General features: G+C 40.9%; 2 protein-coding genes across 7 annotated transcripts in view; both read left to right on the top strand.

Moving 5' to 3' along the window:
* The window catches only part of lonrf2 (LON peptidase N-terminal domain and ring finger 2), a 116033-nt gene that overhangs the window by 37773 nt on the left and 60937 nt on the right, over positions 1–17323 (top strand). For all 6 annotated transcript variants that reach the window (XR_007930554.1, XR_007930551.1, XR_007930550.1 and 3 more), the window contains exon 3: positions 6287–6409. Coding sequence is in view for 3 of the 6 variants with exons in the window: in XM_051896412.1 (XP_051752372.1) it covers positions 6287–6409 (123 nt within the window). In the remaining 3 variants the exon portion in view is untranslated. The remainder of the gene's footprint in view (positions 1–6286; positions 6410–17323) is intronic.
* The window catches only part of LOC127514149 (uncharacterized), a 358601-nt gene continuing 347715 nt past the window's right edge, over positions 6438–17323 (top strand). The window contains exon 1 of the mRNA XM_051896634.1: positions 6438–16982. Within this exon, the coding sequence (XP_051752594.1) occupies positions 10569–12200 (1632 nt within the window). The 5' untranslated portion in view covers positions 6438–10568 and the 3' untranslated portion in view covers positions 12201–16982. The remainder of the gene's footprint in view (positions 16983–17323) is intronic.

Raw genomic sequence — 17323 nt, 5'->3', positions numbered from 1 at the left:
CTGAATTAGAATGGCTTCGCAATTGGGGTAACACACTGCCACATAGAGGTGAACTTCAACAGCAGCGTATCAAGTAACAAAACATGATATTTTACAGTTTGAAATATATACAGATGTTTTTCCAGTCTCGTGCCTCTGATACTCTGCCAAAAACTAACAAAACATCTATTTGGTTTTGATTATCATCTCTATTGCAGCCACGCTCACGTGACATTGCAGTTCTTCGTCATCATGAAAGTTAATTATTTGCATGTGTTTCAATGCCATTACAGTTTAAACTTACACACACAGAAAGCTGGCTGTCAGACAGCACAGTATTAAACTGATTTCTATTACACATCTTATTGTACTTAAACTGTCAAAAACACACAAAATTCACAAACATAGTCGGTTATGCCTGTGATCGTAAACTGCAGGGAATGAAATCGCATGTGTATATTAGATCTGTGTAGCGTAATATACAGTACTACTGCTGTACATGTTGTTAAAATGAACCAAACAACAAAAGAAAAACAGAAAATCACTCACTGCACTTGATGAAATAACTTTAGTAGCTTTAATAATAAGAATACAGTTCTTAAAGTGGGAAAAGGGGAGAAAACAACCAATGAAACAGTACTGCAACACACTCATTATACAGACACATGAATATTAAACTAGATAAAAAAGTTTGTCGAGACAAACTTTAAGTTGGCTTGAAAAAGCTTAGCCAGAAATGTTGAAGTAGTTTTAAAATAGATATTTTAATAGTTTAAAATTTTAGTTTAGAAGTTTTAAAGGGGTCATGAACTGCGTTGTTTTATTGTTTTATAATGTTTTCTGGGGCGCACTTATAATGTCAGTATGCTTTTTACATCCAAAATTGTCATAATTTAGAAATAAAAGGCATTTTTCCCTGATTTTAGCCCTCTGATTTGAACGCTCTGTTTTAAGGGGTATGTCTGCTGTGAGACTTCAGTGTTAATGCCCACTGCTGTAATTGGCTAACATCTTTGCATAAGAAATAGAGAGAAATATTACTCTCTCTTTTAGCGCGTTTTTACTATTACAGCTCTCAAGGTTAACTAATCGTGAAAAGTGCTACATTACATTTAGATCTATGGCATTATATTTAGATCGTGAAAGGTGAAAGGCAGAAATGTTGCAGAGATGAACATTGTAGTCGATCACAGACATGTTGAGCGCATGAAAGCAGTGATCTCATCATTGCAACTCAATTTCTGTACACTAACAAATGCTTTCATCGCCACTAACAGTGCAAACGTAATATAATTAAGAGATTTGTTGAATAAAATGGGATTTTTTTGTGCGTGTCCAGAACTCAGCGACTGATAAACTGCGCTGTTTGATTGACAGCTTCAGCGCGCACTGCTCCAACGATTACAAAGGGAGCTTTCTTTGATCGCTTTCTTTATATAATTTAATCACCGTTTAAATAACTGATTATTTTTATCCTACTAAGAGAAACAACACAAGTTGACTTTTAGTCACGGGTTTGATTTACTTACACACAGACAAAGAACATCTGACTGTGCATGAATCATTACATATCAGATCAGGCATTAGAATTAACACAGTTACTTTAATGTTGCATTACTGTCGAGTCCAGGCACTGCACAATATTTTGTAATCCTCAACGGCATGTTTATTGCTTGGTAGTTCGATAGCACCACGTAGGCCTATATTATTTACCTATTACATGTCATGCGTGAATCGGTGGGCGGGGCTAAACAGGCAGTGATGAAGTAGGCGTTGATCTTCTGCGGAAGTGGTGCTTGCTGCCATTTGACGTCATAGATCCTCACTTTGAAAAACCTGTCGTTCGCTGGGCCTGGTGTCAATAAAAGCTTTTATTGGACTAACAAGGAAGTTTTCAGTTCTTAAACTTACAGGATATTCTTATAGTATGATGATCTCTTATATATCAAAAGCTCAGGGAAAATTTTATTTCTCAGTTCATCACCCCTTTAAAAGCCGGCTAGCTCAGATATAAAAATGGATAGAAAATGTGGTTGTTAAAGGGTTAGTTCACCCAAAAATTGAAATAATGTCATTTATTACTCACCGTCATGTCGTTCTACACCCGTAAGGCCTTCATTCATCTTCGGAACACAAATAAGATATTTTGATTAAATCCGATGGCTCAGTGCAGGCCTGCATTCACAGCAATGGTACTTCCTCTCTCAAGATCCATAAAGGTACTAAAAACATATTTAAAACAGTTCATGCGAGTTCAGTAGTTCTACCTTAATATTATGAAGTGACGAGAATACTTTTTGTTCGCCAAAAAAAAACAAAATAACGACTTTTCAACAATATAGTAATGGGCTCATTTCAAAACACTGCTTCAGAGCTTTACGAATCGAATCAGTGATTCGAAGTGAAAAAGTCACGTGATTTCAGCAGTTTAGCCGTTTGATAGGAGATCCGAATCACTAATTCTATTCGTAAAGCTCCGAAGTAGTGTTTTGAAAGAGAAAGAGATGATCAGATAAATAGAAATGGTCATATGGATGGATGGATAGAAATGCTAGGATAGATAGATGAATAGATAGATAGAAATGGTCTGATATATAGAAATGGTCAGAGATGGATGGATGGTAAGCAAGCAGGCAGGCAAGCAAGCAAGCAAGCAGGCAGGCTGAATTTCGGATTGTTTTTGAAACACATTTCAGAAAGAAATCCACAGAGACTTCGACTGCTGACAGCGCACCGTTTATTTTCTTTATTTTACAAAAGCTTGTCATACTGCTGTTATTATAAGTGCACACAAATAAAAGTAGACATTCTGTCAATTGATATACATCAATTGACAGAATGTCTACTTTTATTTGTATGACAAAAATTGAGTATTTTAAGTCGATTTTGCTGCTATGTGGTGAAAAATCCATCAAAACTTGCTGGCGCGTTTGCCGACCCCAGAGTGTTAAATAATGAGTCAAATACATTATGAGTCAATACATCAATCCATGAGTCAGTACATCAATCCATGGATTGATGTATTGACTCATTTAAATTTGTTTGGTCACCTAACAACCAAAGACTACCAGAGGGTTAAATGCATGTGCCCTACCATGCATTGTTTTAAAGCCAGCAGTTGGCAGTGGCACCATAATTCTTGTGCCCACCACTGCTGCTCGCAGCTATAATTTAAATATTGCTGTTTTGTGTTGTTGGGCTTTAGTTACTTTTATTAGGGCCCGAGCACCAAAGTGTGAGGACCCTATTGGATTTCCTCTGTTTATTATTATTATTAGGGCCCGAGCACCGATGGTGTGAGGACCCTATTGCAATTGCTCCGTTTCTTAATAGGGCCCAAGCCACTAAGGTGCAGGGCCCTATTGTTTTTCTAAGGATTATTATTAGGGCCAAAGCCAAAGGGCTAAAGGCCCTATTGTTTTCTTTAGGATTATTAGGGCCCGAGCACCGATGGTGTGAGGACCCTATTGGAATTGCTCCGTTTTTTAGGGCCAAAGCCAAAGGCTGAAGGCCCTATTGTTTTCCTTAGGAAAATTATTTTTTTTCTAAGTTTTTGGGGTTTTCGGGGCCCTTTAACATGCTCAAAAACTCTTGAAACTTTGCACACACATCGGAATCGTCGGCTGTCAGGGCCGGGCAGAAGCTGGTACCCGGGCGTGGCAGGGGGGCTCGACAGCGACCCTTGAATGTTGCTTAAAAAATTGGTCCATATATCAAACAAGCTTGCACGTATTTGTATGAAACTCGGTACACATATAGACCTCATCGGGCCTAACAACTTTCATGCTCTAAGTTATACGCCAGCTCAACAGGAAGTCAGTTATTATGGGTTGTTTGGAAAACGCATGCTCTGGAATTTGATATACTCCTCCTAGACGATTAATCCGATCACCACCAAACTCGGTCAGCCTGAAGTCAAGATATTGAGGATGTAAAATTTTTGATATCTTGAACAGTTTGGCCGTGGCGAGGCAACAAATTTATGGCGAGAAAAGGGAATCAGGAAATGTGTTATAACTTATGCATACATTGATTGATTTTTATGAAACTTCAGCTGTGTGTTCGGTGTAGGAGAACAATCACATGGATGTGACTATTGTGAGTCAAAGTTATAGTGCCACCAACTGGCAGCAGGAAGTTTGTCACTTTCAAAATGCTTTGAGATCACCCTCTTTTTTTTTTTTCTTTTTTTTTTTACCCGATTTGCTTCAAACTTCATCACAATAATGTCAAAACATGGTAGATGTAGACATGTGAATGTATCTGTGATATATTAAATATTGTTGCCATGGCAATATGTCAAACTTTAATAATATTCTTGAGTGTTTTTGAGGCTCTTATCATGCTTCAAATTGCATTTAACTCGACACACACATCAATGTTGTCAAACAGCAGACATGGACAAAGCCTTAGAAATGGGCGTGGTGGAGGGGCTCAGTAGCACCACCTTTTGACAAAAGTGGGGGGGATATTTTTACCTACAGTCACCAAACTTGGTACACACAGTGTTCTCATTAAGCCGGACAACTTTCTAATTTACAGTCATTAGCTCCGATCAACAGGAAGTCAGATATTTTGGTTTGAATTTGGATTTTCCACACACTCTCTCTCTCTCTCTCTCTCTCTCTCTCTCTCTCTCTCTCTCTCTCTCTCAGTAAATGTGGTGTATTCAAATGACTTTAAAATAGTCTTTTTATGTTTAACCATTTTAAATGGCTATTGCCCGCCATGCATAGTTGCCCTGAAGCCACCGGGGTGGCGGTGCCACCGGGCTTGGGCCCGCCATCGCTGCTTGCAGCTATATTTATTATTCTTTTCCAAACATTATCGCATTTTTGAGGGCCTAAACATGCTCGAAAACTCACGAAACTTTGCACACGCGTCAGGACTGGTGAAAATTGACATCTGATATAAGTTTCAGAAATGGGTGGGGCAAAATGGCTCGATAGCGCCACCTATAAAACTTCAACGGTGTGCGCCTCGGACTACGTTCAACGTACATGTACGAAATACGGTACATACATGTACCGTCCCATTACCTACAAAAAAGTCTCCTGGAGCTAAGTCCTAAACGCAACAGGAAGCTATTTTGAATTTCCTGTGCGATTTTTGTGCAGTTTTTGCCATTTTCAGGCCTCGTACTTTGTAGAAACTCCTCCTACAGCTTTAATCCGATCATCTTCAAATTTGGTTTGTGTAATCATAAGGCTTGTGCGATGCTAAATTGCGAAGATCTTGAGTTTTCGTAAAAGGCCGTGTCCCTGGTGGCCTGTCAAAATTTGATGTTTCGCCATGAAACAGGAAGTTGCTGTATCTAAGGCAAACAGTGTCCGATCTGCCCCAAACTTCACACACTTGATAAAAGTCCTGTCCAGAACACATGTCCATGCCCATATTCAGTTATAGTCATAGCGCCACCTGCTGTCAACAGGAAGTGACATGTTTAACGCTGTTATGGTCTCTTGACAGCATATTAAAATGTGCCATATTTGATAAGAGTCCTTCCCTGAAGACATCTACATGACAATATTCGGTTATAGTTATAGCGCCACCTACTGGCAACAGGAAGTGACGTTTTTAACAATATGATGCACTATTAGCAACATACTAATAGTACAATACAATATTTAGCAAAATATTCAATTGACTACTAAACATGCTAGAAACATTCTAGCAACACAAATGCTAGCAACACCTAGCTGACTGCTAAAGCATGCTATTATCGTCATGAAACAGGAAGTTGTTGTAACTCAAGCATACAGTGTCTAATCAGCCCCAAACTTCACATGTGTGATAAGAGTCCTGGCCTAAAGACATCTATTTGCCAATATTCAGTTAGTCATAGCGCCACCTGCTGGCAACGGGAAATGGCATGCTTTACACTGTAATTCACTCGCTGAAACACATTTCGAAATGCCACTAAGTAGCAAACATACTAGAAACATGTTAAAACATGCAACACTTGGCTAAGTGCTAATGTTTGCAATTAACGCCACGAAACAGGAAGTTGTTGTAACTCAAGCATACGATGTCCGATCTGCTCCAAACTTCACATGTTCGATAATAGTCCTGGCCTGGAGACATCAACATGGCAATATTCAGTTACGCTCAAAGCGCCACCTGTTCGCAGCAGGAAGTCTGGCACTTTGAAATGACTTTGCCATAATTCTCCTGTATTTATTCACTTACATGCATGTCACCCACTGTTCACTGTTTTCCTGAGGCCAACGGGTGGCGATGAGCCCTTGGTGCGAGGGCCCTTTCATTGCTGCTTGCAGGTTTAATTTACCATGTTTTCTCTTTACAGGCTCACTACATTAAGGCTGCAGTGTTCAGGGGCGCCGGCCGCAGTGAAGAGGCTCTACAGGAGTATTTCTACTGTGTGGCTCTGAAATCTGACTGGATTGCTGTAAAACTGGAGGCTCAGAAGGTACATTATTCTTTGTGTATTTGTGTATGTCAGCCTTTGTGTGGTAGATCTCCTCACATGATGTTTCTTCTCTGATTTGGATGTTAATTTTAAAGCTTAAACCTAGGGCTGCACGATTTAGGGAAAAAATCAAATTGTGATTTTTTTTTTTTTTTTTTTTTTTTTTTTTTTTTTTTTTTGCACAGCATCAAAGAAAGACCAAGCATAATTACAAACTTATCTTTGAACATAAATAAATGAATAAAACCGAACAGTTAATACTTTTTATCACTACTTTTTATTTTAAAACAACATTAACTTTGTGCCAATTCTTTCCAAATAAAGCTGTCATGATGCAAACATCTGTCATGACAAAAAAATAACTACAACATCTACAGTAAAGATTAACTTGAATATAAATCTTAATCTTGCATTTAAGAGCACTAACACACTGTAAAATAAAAAAAATGCTAGCATGATATAACAAATTAATTGTTAGCGTGTTGCTAGCATGTTTTAACATTGCTAGCAATTTATAGCATTTTTTTAACATGTAGCATGTTTCTAGCATGTTTTAGCACATTGCTAGCATGTTTCTAACATGAATTCACTGCTGGAGTGTTAATATATGCTGTAATTATAAATACTTGTTATTGTAATCAAGTGGTTTTTATCGGAAATTGTACTTTAAGTAGTTTAATAACTGTGTGCTTTTACTTAAGTACATTTTAAGTTATGTAACTTTTACTCCTCTATTTTCCTTTCGTTTGTGGTCGTTACATGCTTGTTTTAATTTTATTTTTATCTATCAACTGGTTGGCTAGGGAGAGAGTAATCAGTCTCTTGAGTCCCGTCAAATCAAATAGTGCATAGAAAACTTTAACCACAGCACAGTAGATGGCGCCAACCCCTGTTAATCATGGTTGCTATGGATGCACATCCGTCAAGCTTCAATTCAATGAAGATACAATTTCTCTAATTTGAAGAAACATGTTAAAGTAAATTTTGGATTTCTGTTTATTAGATGATCTGTATATCTACAGGGCCTAAAATATGGCTCAAGGTTGTGGGTATTACATACAATGTTAATAACTCCTGCAAGTGCCATGTTCATAATACAGGAATTTCCACTCTTATATATTTACTTGAACATTATTTATTTACTTGAACATTTGGAGGACCAAACGGAGGACCAAATTCAGTATGCACTTTTTTTTTTTTAATTTCAGAATGTACAACACAAGACAGGGAACATCCAACAATATAAGACGCATCCACCAGTATGAACACAAAATAAACAAAAATAAACATGTGAGAAAAAACAAAAAACACAAGAACAAGGCTCGAAATTGCAACCATTTTGGTCGCATATGCTCCCGAAATTGAATCTGTGTGACCTCAAAATTTATTTGGGAGCATTTGTGCAAATGATTGTTGTGGTGTAACCTTTTACCTAGAGATGCACTGGTCAACTGGCCATAAATCGGAAACAGTCGGTTTGTGCTCCAAACACATGATCGACAACCGGCCGGATTTCAGTTTAATTTTAGTTTAACTTGCACACAAACTGCATTGCAATAATTTCCCGAAATGTCATTTGTGTGAAAATATTGCGAAGTCTGTTAACAGGACATTAAGCAATTAAACAAAGTCTTGAACATCAGAGAAATGTAAATTTAAATCACACTTAAAGAAGACAATAGGAGGTAGTGTTGTCAAAAGTACCAGTACTTCAGTACCAAGTCGGTACTGAAATTTTGAAAATGTGATGATACATGCATTTCCGTAGTACCGGAAGTACCGAGAATCCGGGTATATTCGGTACCCACTGATAGGGCTGTGACCAGGGCTTAAAAATGAAAAAAAAAAAAAATTTAATCGTTTCACTCCAAGCAGAATCGGTATTTTAACGTTTCTGTTCCAGCGTTCCTTCTGTATTATTAACGTTCCAAAACCGGTTTGTTTAGAAAAAAATAACTGTTAATAACGTTTTTTTTTTTTTTTTTGCATGTAGCCTACTTAATAATAATAATAATAATAATAATAATAATACGTAGCCTACAGCTGTCACAGACCCGCCAGGCTCCATCATCACCCAATCACAGCGCACTCCCTCACCAGAGTTCAGAACACGCACACCTGTCATCAATCATCACCCCAATCACCACAGATACTAAAGGGCTCACACTCACCTCAGTCTTCGTCTGGTCTCATTTGCATAAGGACTCTTTCTATGCTTACCTCAAGGACTCCCTCGATACTCACCGTCTTCATTCCAGCGTGTTTCCTGTTCCCTCCTGTGATCTCGTCTCAGTGTGCTTCGCCGATCTTCGTCTCTCCTCCTTCCAACACTCCAGTTAGCTACCAGCCACGATCTTCACTCCTGCAAGACAAAGGACAGTATCAACCTTCTCATATACTACATTCTAACATCACATCTGCCATTTACTCACCTGCACCACTGTCTGCCACTGCTGTCTGTCAAATAAACATCACTTACCTGTATTCCGTTGTCTCCGACCCTTCTGTCCGTAACAGAAGACCGGACCAACACTTAGGACGACAGCATGAGTGCAACAGATCCATTTCAGGAGCTCGTGGACGTTTTACGCCGAGCACTCACCTCCAATCCACCTGCATCTCCACCAGCGATCACCTCTGCCAACACCACCGTCACTCCTTCCCATCTGTTTACGCTAGTCCCATGGCTAAACCAGCGCCCTTCTCTTGCTCGGCGGAGGATTGCAACGGTTTCCTCCTGCAATGTTCGCTGGTCCTGGAGATGCAACCGCACTTGTACCCTGACGATCACGCAAAGGTAGCCTTCATTATTTCCCAGCTGAATGGCAGAGCACATCAATGGGCTGAAACTATTTGGTCACAGAATAGTCCGGTTACCCGATCTCTCACCAGTTTCGTGACCCACTTCAAGGAAGTCTTCGGTAGACCCACCGGGGATTCATCTACTGGTGAGCAACTTTACCACTTGAAACAAGGTGCCATGTCTGTTAACGAATACGCTCTGAGGTTTAGGACTCTTGCAGCTGCTAGTGGATGGAACGAGCAGTCGTTGTTGACTACCTACCATCAAGGCCTGGATCCACGAGTGCGGTTGCATCTAGCTGCATACGAGGATTCCATTGGGCTAGAACATTTCATCCAACTCTCCATTCGGTTCGCCACTCGTATGCAGTCGTGTTTAGAAGAACACCAGGGCCGGTCGCTATTCACATCATCTCTCTGCCGGCCAGACTCCATCAGCCCTCCAGATCCAGCCAATGAACCCATGCAACTGGAAAATAATCGGCTGACTTTCGCTGAGCGGCAGAGGCGGCTGACCCGGGGGTTGTGTCTGTACTGTGGTGCCAATGGGCATGTCATTTCTGCATGCCCCACTCGTCCTTCTCGTCCCATGGTGAGTGCCATTCTTCCTCCCATCAATAAGATGAAGCCTCTCACTACCATTGTAATGTTCCCCTATCCACTTCCCCTCGTCCCAGCGGCTCTGGAGCACCTCCGCGGTGCCACTGTATTCACCAAGTTGGACCTCCGCAGCGTGAGGGGGACGAGTGGAAGACAGCCTTCGTGACCCCTACTGGACACTACAAGTATTGCGTGATGCTGTATGGCCTGGTATGGCTCCGTATTTCAGGACTTCATCCGTGAGGTGCTCCGGGAGTTTCTTCACAAGTTCGTTCTGGTCTACATCGATGACATCCTGATTTACTCCTGGAGCATGGCCAAACATCGCCACCACGTTGCGGAGGTCCTGAAACGCCTGAGGGAGTTCCATCTATTTCTCAAGGCCGAAAAGTGTTCATTCCATCAACCCTCAGTGCAGTTCTTTGGCTACAACATCAACAGCAGTGGCATCCAGATGGATGAGGGGAATGTCGAAGCCATCAAGAACTGGCCTACTCCATCCACCATCAAAGAACTCTAGAGATTCCTTGGATTTGCGAACTTTTACAGAAGATTCATCCAGAACTACAGCTCCATCGCGTATCCTCTTACCAATCTCCTCCGCAACAAGCCCAAGTCTCTGTCCTGGTCACCAGCTGCCACCGAAGCCTTTAACATCTTAAAAGAAGCATTCACCAGCGCACCGTTCCTCGTGCATCCTGATCCAGAGAAGCCCTTCATAGTAGAAGTGAACGCATCCACTACAGGAGTAGGAGTGATGCTCTCGCAGCAGCAGGGGAATCCAGCCAAACTCCATCCATGTGCCGCCTTCTCCCGCAAACTCAGCCCGGCGGAGAGAAATTACGACATTGGCAACAGGGAGCTTCTGGCCATCAAGCTTGTCCTTGAAGAGTGGAGGCATTGGCTGGAGGGTGCCCAGCACCCCTTTACTGTTCTCACTGATCACAAAAACCTAGAGTACTTGAGAGATGCTAAAAGACTGAACCAACGACAAGCACACTGGGCGTTATTCTTCACACGATTCCACTTTAGTATTTCCGATCGTCCAGGTCCCAAGAATGTTAAGGCAGATGCCTTATCCTGTCTGTACACTCCAGAAGAAAGCAACGAAGTACCCGAACCCATCCTGCCAGAAAATATTATTGTGAGTCCCATCAAATGGTCTGAAACCACCATTCCCTCCTCCAATGCCTCCACCAACACTCTGCCGGGCTGTCCTATAGGTTTACAGTACATCAACAGAATCCAGTGCACCCCACTCATTCATTCTTCCCACACTTTGCTGGGCACTGGCCACCCGGGGGCCAATGAAACACTCTCGTTGCTGAAGGAGCGCTTCTGGTGGCCAAACATGGCTAGGGATGTGAGAAGGTACGTGCAGGGATGCCAGGAATGCGCCATCTCGAAAAGCCCTCACCATCTTCCCTCCGGCAAACTCCATCCTCTGCCCGTTCCTAATAGACCATGGTCACACCTAGGAGTGGACTTTATCACAGATCTACCTGCTTCCAACAACTGTACCTGTATCCTGGTGGTTATCAACAGATTCTCTAATACCCTTAAAGGGTCTGCCCACTGCAATGGAGACTGCAGAACTCATGTTCAACCACATCTTCAGATATTACGGAATTCCAGAGGACATTGTATCAGACCGTGGACCCCAATTCATATCCAGGGTGTGGAAGGCATTCTTCGCTCTTCTAGGTGCGACCGTAAGCCTCTCCTCAGGTTACCATCCTCAGTCGAACGGGCAGACGTAGAGGAAGATCCAGGAGATCGGACAATTCCTCCGTTCTTTCTGCCATGGCCACCAGGACTCTCGGAACCAGTTTCTGGGTTGGGCCGAGTACACACAGAACTCCCTGCGTCAACCCACCACTGGACTCGCTCCCTTCCAGTGCGTGCTCTGTTACCAACCCCTACTCTTCCCCTGGTCAGGGGAACCATCGGATGTACCAGCTGTCGACTACTGGTTCCGAGAGAGCAAGAGGGTCTGGGACGCAGCCCACCATCAGCTACAACGAGCCTTGCACAGACGCAGGATGACAGCCGACCTGAAACGTTCCCACACACCAGTCTATCAACCAGGACAGAAGGTCTGGCTGTCAACCCGGGACATCAGAATGTGTCTGCCCTGCAAGAAGCTCAGTCCCAGATTCATTGGCCCCTTCACCATCTCGAAGCAGATCAACCCGGTCACTTATCAGCTCAGGTTACCTGCACAATACAAAATTCACCCTACCTTCCATGTCTCACTTCTCAAGCCTCACCACCCTTCTGTTTCCATTTCCACAAAGCCTGGCGCAGCAGCTGGAAACCCCCCCCCCCCCCCCCTCTTATCCTGGAGGATGGAGCCGCCTATCAGGTCAACGAGATATTGGACTCCTAGCGCCGTGGTGGTCTACTGGAGTACCTAGTGGACTGGGAAGGCTACGGTCCTGAGGAGCGCTCATGGGTACCCAGAAACGACATCCTTGATCCCACTCTACTCGACGCTTTCCACACCTCTCATCCAGACCAACCTGCTCCATGTGGGAGAGGACGACCACCACGACGTGGAGCGGGCCGTGGAGGGGGAGGGGTACTGTCACAGACCCACCAGGCTCTATCATCACCCAATCACCGCGCACTCCCTCACCAGAGTTCTGAACACGCACACCTGTCATCAATCATCACCCCAATCACCACAGATACTAAAGGGCTCATACTCACCTCAGTCTTCGTCCGGTCTCGTTTGCATAAGGACTCTTTCTATGCTTACCTCAAGGATTTCCTCGATACTCACCGTCTCCATTCCAGCGTGTTTCCTGTTCCCTCCTGTGGTGTCGTCTCAGTGTGCTTCGCCGATCTTCGTCTCTCCTCTTTCCAACACTCCAGTTAGCTACCAGCCACGATCCTCACTCCTGCAAGACAAAAGACAGTATCAACCTTCTCATACTACATTCTAACGTCACGTCTGCCATTTACTCACCTGCATCACTGTCTGCCACTGCTGTCTGTCAAATAAACATCACTTACCTGTATTCTGTTGTCTCCGACCCTTCTGTCCATAACACCAGCATTTTATTTATTAAAAAACAGAGTATTTGCCGTCTTAGCCAGTAGGCCTACAATTATCTTTTATAACAAGATTCTGTCCAAATGTAAACCTATTAACCCTCTTGGGTCCTGTTTTTTGGGGGACCTGGAGAAATTTTGACATGCCCTGACATTTGTGCTTTTTTCAGTTGTTCATAAACATATTAATGACAAAAGTGTCATTACACTGTATTCAGCACAAACTAGGCTACACAAATATGTGAGGAACATGTATATACATGTTTGTGTTTTTGAAGGAATAACGTTTATGCGTGGTTATTGAAAAAACAAAAAACTTAAGTCACCAAAATAAGGCCAAAAAAAATATTAAATCTGTGTTCACAAGACTTCTGGGTATTGAAGGTTGTAGACTAGAGTTTTTGTTTCAAAATAATGTAAAAAATTATCCTACCTACTCGTATATATAAAACGATATATTGATTTAGATTTTGTAAGACACTTTTTGTCAAAAAAACACAGTATGCGTGGAGGCGTGAATCTTCATGAATAATGCTGTGATTCACACCTGAGAAGACAAAAGATCCGCATAATGACCTGAATTACCCGCATAATAATGAGCTCTTTCAGTCAGGTGGGCTATGTGAAAAAACCCTCTGTGATCATGCTGATAACAGGATTAATGTCCACTCTTGACCAAAATACATGATTTTTGTGATCTCTTGCATGCATGTATTATTGCACATCATGTGAAGAAAATTTTGTATAGGCCTATGTTAAATTACAGTACCAGTCAAAAGATTGAACGCATTGCCATTATAATATTTTAGAAGAAGTCTCAAGTCTCTAACCAAATAATGGTTTTCTATTTTAATATACTTTAAAATATAATGTATTTCTGTGATGCAAAGCGTCTGAGCATTCCTGCCTCTATGGCATTTCATATAGGCTTTTATATTTGTTATATTATATAGCCTAAATGTTAATGTGCAGTTGACAAACTATACTTCATTAAAAAGATCTAATAAGCTTCACATTTTGACTCTTAAAATCTTATATTGACCGTAATTTCTTAATATGCTTAAAAGCATGCACATTTGGAGAAATATTGATGGATTCTCATATGTTTATGTCAGTTTTCTATACAGAGGAGTAATATTTATTGTCATCACTATGAGCGCTGGATACTGGATACTGGATTCATACTTGCAGCCAGAGGTGGTATCGCCGAAGTGGTATCGCCGGCGATACCTCCGATTCCAGAGTGTTAAACGAAAGGAAAAACTATCAACGATTTATAAAGGATTTTTTCAAGATATTTTAAAATGTTTGCTGCATGGTTAAAAATACCAACGCTATTCCTGAGAGAAAAAAAGATATGTCGCGTATATGTCGCATTTTATTATTAAATTCAGAAATAATGTAATTTATCGGTAAATAAAATGTTTACAAATAGCCTAGCCTATATATAATGTAATTATAATGTTTGTAAACATAAATTATGAACAAAACAGCCCTATTTTATTTTACCACAAAACCTCTAAAGTTAACAGCCTATTCAGGCTATACGTCAAGCCAAAACAAATTTAAAAAAAAATTATCTTTTCTTTTTTAACGCCATTCCAGCTTCTGTTGCTATTTTCAAGGCGAGAAACAGGATTTATTTATTAGAAATAAAACTAAATAAGATGCTAAACTAATTAATTTAAAGTGAATCTGAAGCCTACGTTTCTCATTCGGCACTGTTTCCATTTTCGAGACGAATGCTAAACTATTATTTATTATGCAAGCTTTGTACTTCACTCGCATTATCGACATCATCCTTCACATAACAGCACAGTCAGGTGGTGGTCACGGGTGGTAAACGGCAGATTGTAGGCCTATTGCAGAATTGAATTGAGCAGTGTAACGTTTTATATGTTTGTTTGGTTGATTCTATTTTATTTTAATTATTTAACAGGCTGCGATATCAAGTAAGCAATGCAAGAATTTGTGTATGCGCGCTTGAGGCGCCGGCGCGACCACTGGAATTTTTTCCCCCCTCTAAGACAGTAAACTGTACTCCGTAATTTATGGCCATACAGGTAAAAGCAAGACATAGTTCATACATTTACAAAAGACACTTAAATAGCAAAAACAAGCAGAATGTCTGCTTCCTTTCCTAGATCATTGGAGTGCGCCACAATGAACCACTTTTGTTTTGTTAATCTGTAGACCTAATTATATAGTGAAATATTGCGTAGCCTTTAGGCCTAAATATTCCCTTTTATTGTAAATGTGTTATGTAGGCCTATAGTTTTATTCTGTTTTCTCCGTTCACAGAAGCGCTGCATGTGCGTGATGAGACGTTGTGTGAACTCATGTTCTACATATCCTGCAATTTCCGCTGGTTTGAAAACGCACAACAAGCTGCATATTAGCCTACTTGACATTCATTTTCACTTAAATATAGGCCTAACTAATTCCAGGGCATTGCCATTGTGACTTACCTAACCTATTGATGACTTGACAGCTGTTCCTGAGCGCATCAGCGCTCGCTTTTCACACACTTTGAATGCGTCAGCGTCACATTTGCATAGGCTGTACTATTTGAATTCGTGATTAGTTGACTGCCAAATCAAAATATTAAATAGAACGAAAAAATAACGTTATTAACCAGTTAATGGTCATTTCAAATTAGTGTTTCTGTTCAGAACGATTCAATTTGATTTTGTTTCCGTTTCTGGTTACGTTCCGGTCAAAATTTCGCTCGTTTTGTTCCTTGAACCGGTTCAGAGCCCTGGCTGTGGCAGTATTTACTTGAATATGACACGAGTGAAGCACAAAGCTTTATTTACAGAAGAAATAATAGGTTAGCAATTAAATGTGACATCGCAGCCGTGGAAACATTTTAGTTCATGCCGAATGAGAGAGGTACGGGAGTCCATAAATTTAAGCTTTGTATTCTGTTTTGCGAATCGCGATCTGGTCACCCGATTAGCAGAGAATTTAACAATATTCCATTAGTTATTCCACTGAACATGGAATCTCTGTTTCTTTTCCCAAATCTTCACTTACAAAGAGAATTGTAAACGTTTCTTTCGTTCGCATTTAGGCCTGTTATAGGCTATTCGCATTCTTTACTGTGGTAAAGTAGGAAAAACACCGTTGGACAGAAACCTTTTTGCTTGCACGTCAATTTCTATTTAACGCAGTTTGTGCTTGTTATTAGACTTTATAAGGCGCGTCAAATTTATTTGTATAGCGCGTTTCACTTGCTGGTGATTTTTTTTTTTTTTTTTTACTCTCGCTTTTTTCTGGCAGCGCAAAATCAAACATGGCCTGAATGTCTTGCCCCCGCGGAGTATAAAACTTGCTCTTCAGACCTTTTACAACAAGTGTCAGTTGCTTGTAATATCAGGAGATAACATGAAGATATTATTAAAGAGAAATGGTCTTTTTCCTGCTCGTGTCCCATATTCCTCTCAAAGAGCAGAGCGGTAGGCTATATGACGCATCTTTGTGTGGAAATAAAAAAACAAATGTTTTTAAATAATATTTAACTTTCTTATTATTTAAGTTACCATTATTTACCAATATTTATTTCATAGTTTTACAGGCTGTAGTGTGTTGTTTTACTGACGGAATAGCTAAAATAAACACGCACGTCTGTTACCCTTGTTGAAAAAAACAGTATATGCTGGTAAGGTAGGTTTTGAAACTGGTATGCTGGTTTGAGCTGGTCCATGCTGGTCCAGGACCAGCATAGGACCAGCATGGACCTGCATAGGACCAGTACTTGACCAGCATAATCCAGCTCAAACCAGCATACCAGCTTCAAAACCTACCTTAACCAGCATATGCTGTTTTTTATTTTTTTTATATTTCAAAATTTATTTCATTGAGGTAGCCTATATATACACAAGTCAAGTCAAGTCACCTTTATTTATATAGCGCTTTTTACAATGTAGATTGTGTCAAAGCAGCTTTACATTGATAACTGGTACATTATTTGGCTGCACAGCAGCTCTTAAAAGAATAGTGTCAATGCAGGCAGATCAAAGCACTGTTGAATATCAAAAGTCAAGTCAAATGTCAAGTGTCCCCAACTAAGCAAGCCAAAGGCGACAGCGGCAAGGAACCCAAACTCCATCAGGTGACATCAAGTGGCAGACAAGTGGCATATAGGTGTTTAAATGGAGAAAAAAACCTTGGGAGAAACCAGGCTTAGTCGGGGGGCCAGTTCTCCTCTGGCCAACAGTGCTTTGTTACGATTCAGGTAGCTATCATAAGTCCGACAGGATCGCAACATTCAAAGTATTTATTCCAGTTCCATCCGATTGAGGATCGTATTCATCACGGCGGAATGGACGGTTGTTGAGGAACACACACAAACATACACACATGCTCCAAATCATATTAATATGTTTTTAAAATAAGCTATATAAAATAGTAAAAAAGTTCCAACAGATTTTGCTGTGGTACCGGAATTGGTAC

The sequence above is a fragment of the Ctenopharyngodon idella genome, chromosome 1 (assembly GCF_019924925.1).
Source record: "Ctenopharyngodon idella isolate HZGC_01 chromosome 1, HZGC01, whole genome shotgun sequence".
NCBI classification, from domain to species: Eukaryota; Metazoa; Chordata; class Actinopteri; order Cypriniformes; family Xenocyprididae; genus Ctenopharyngodon; species Ctenopharyngodon idella.
This window is presented reverse-complemented; position numbering and strand designations above follow the sequence as displayed.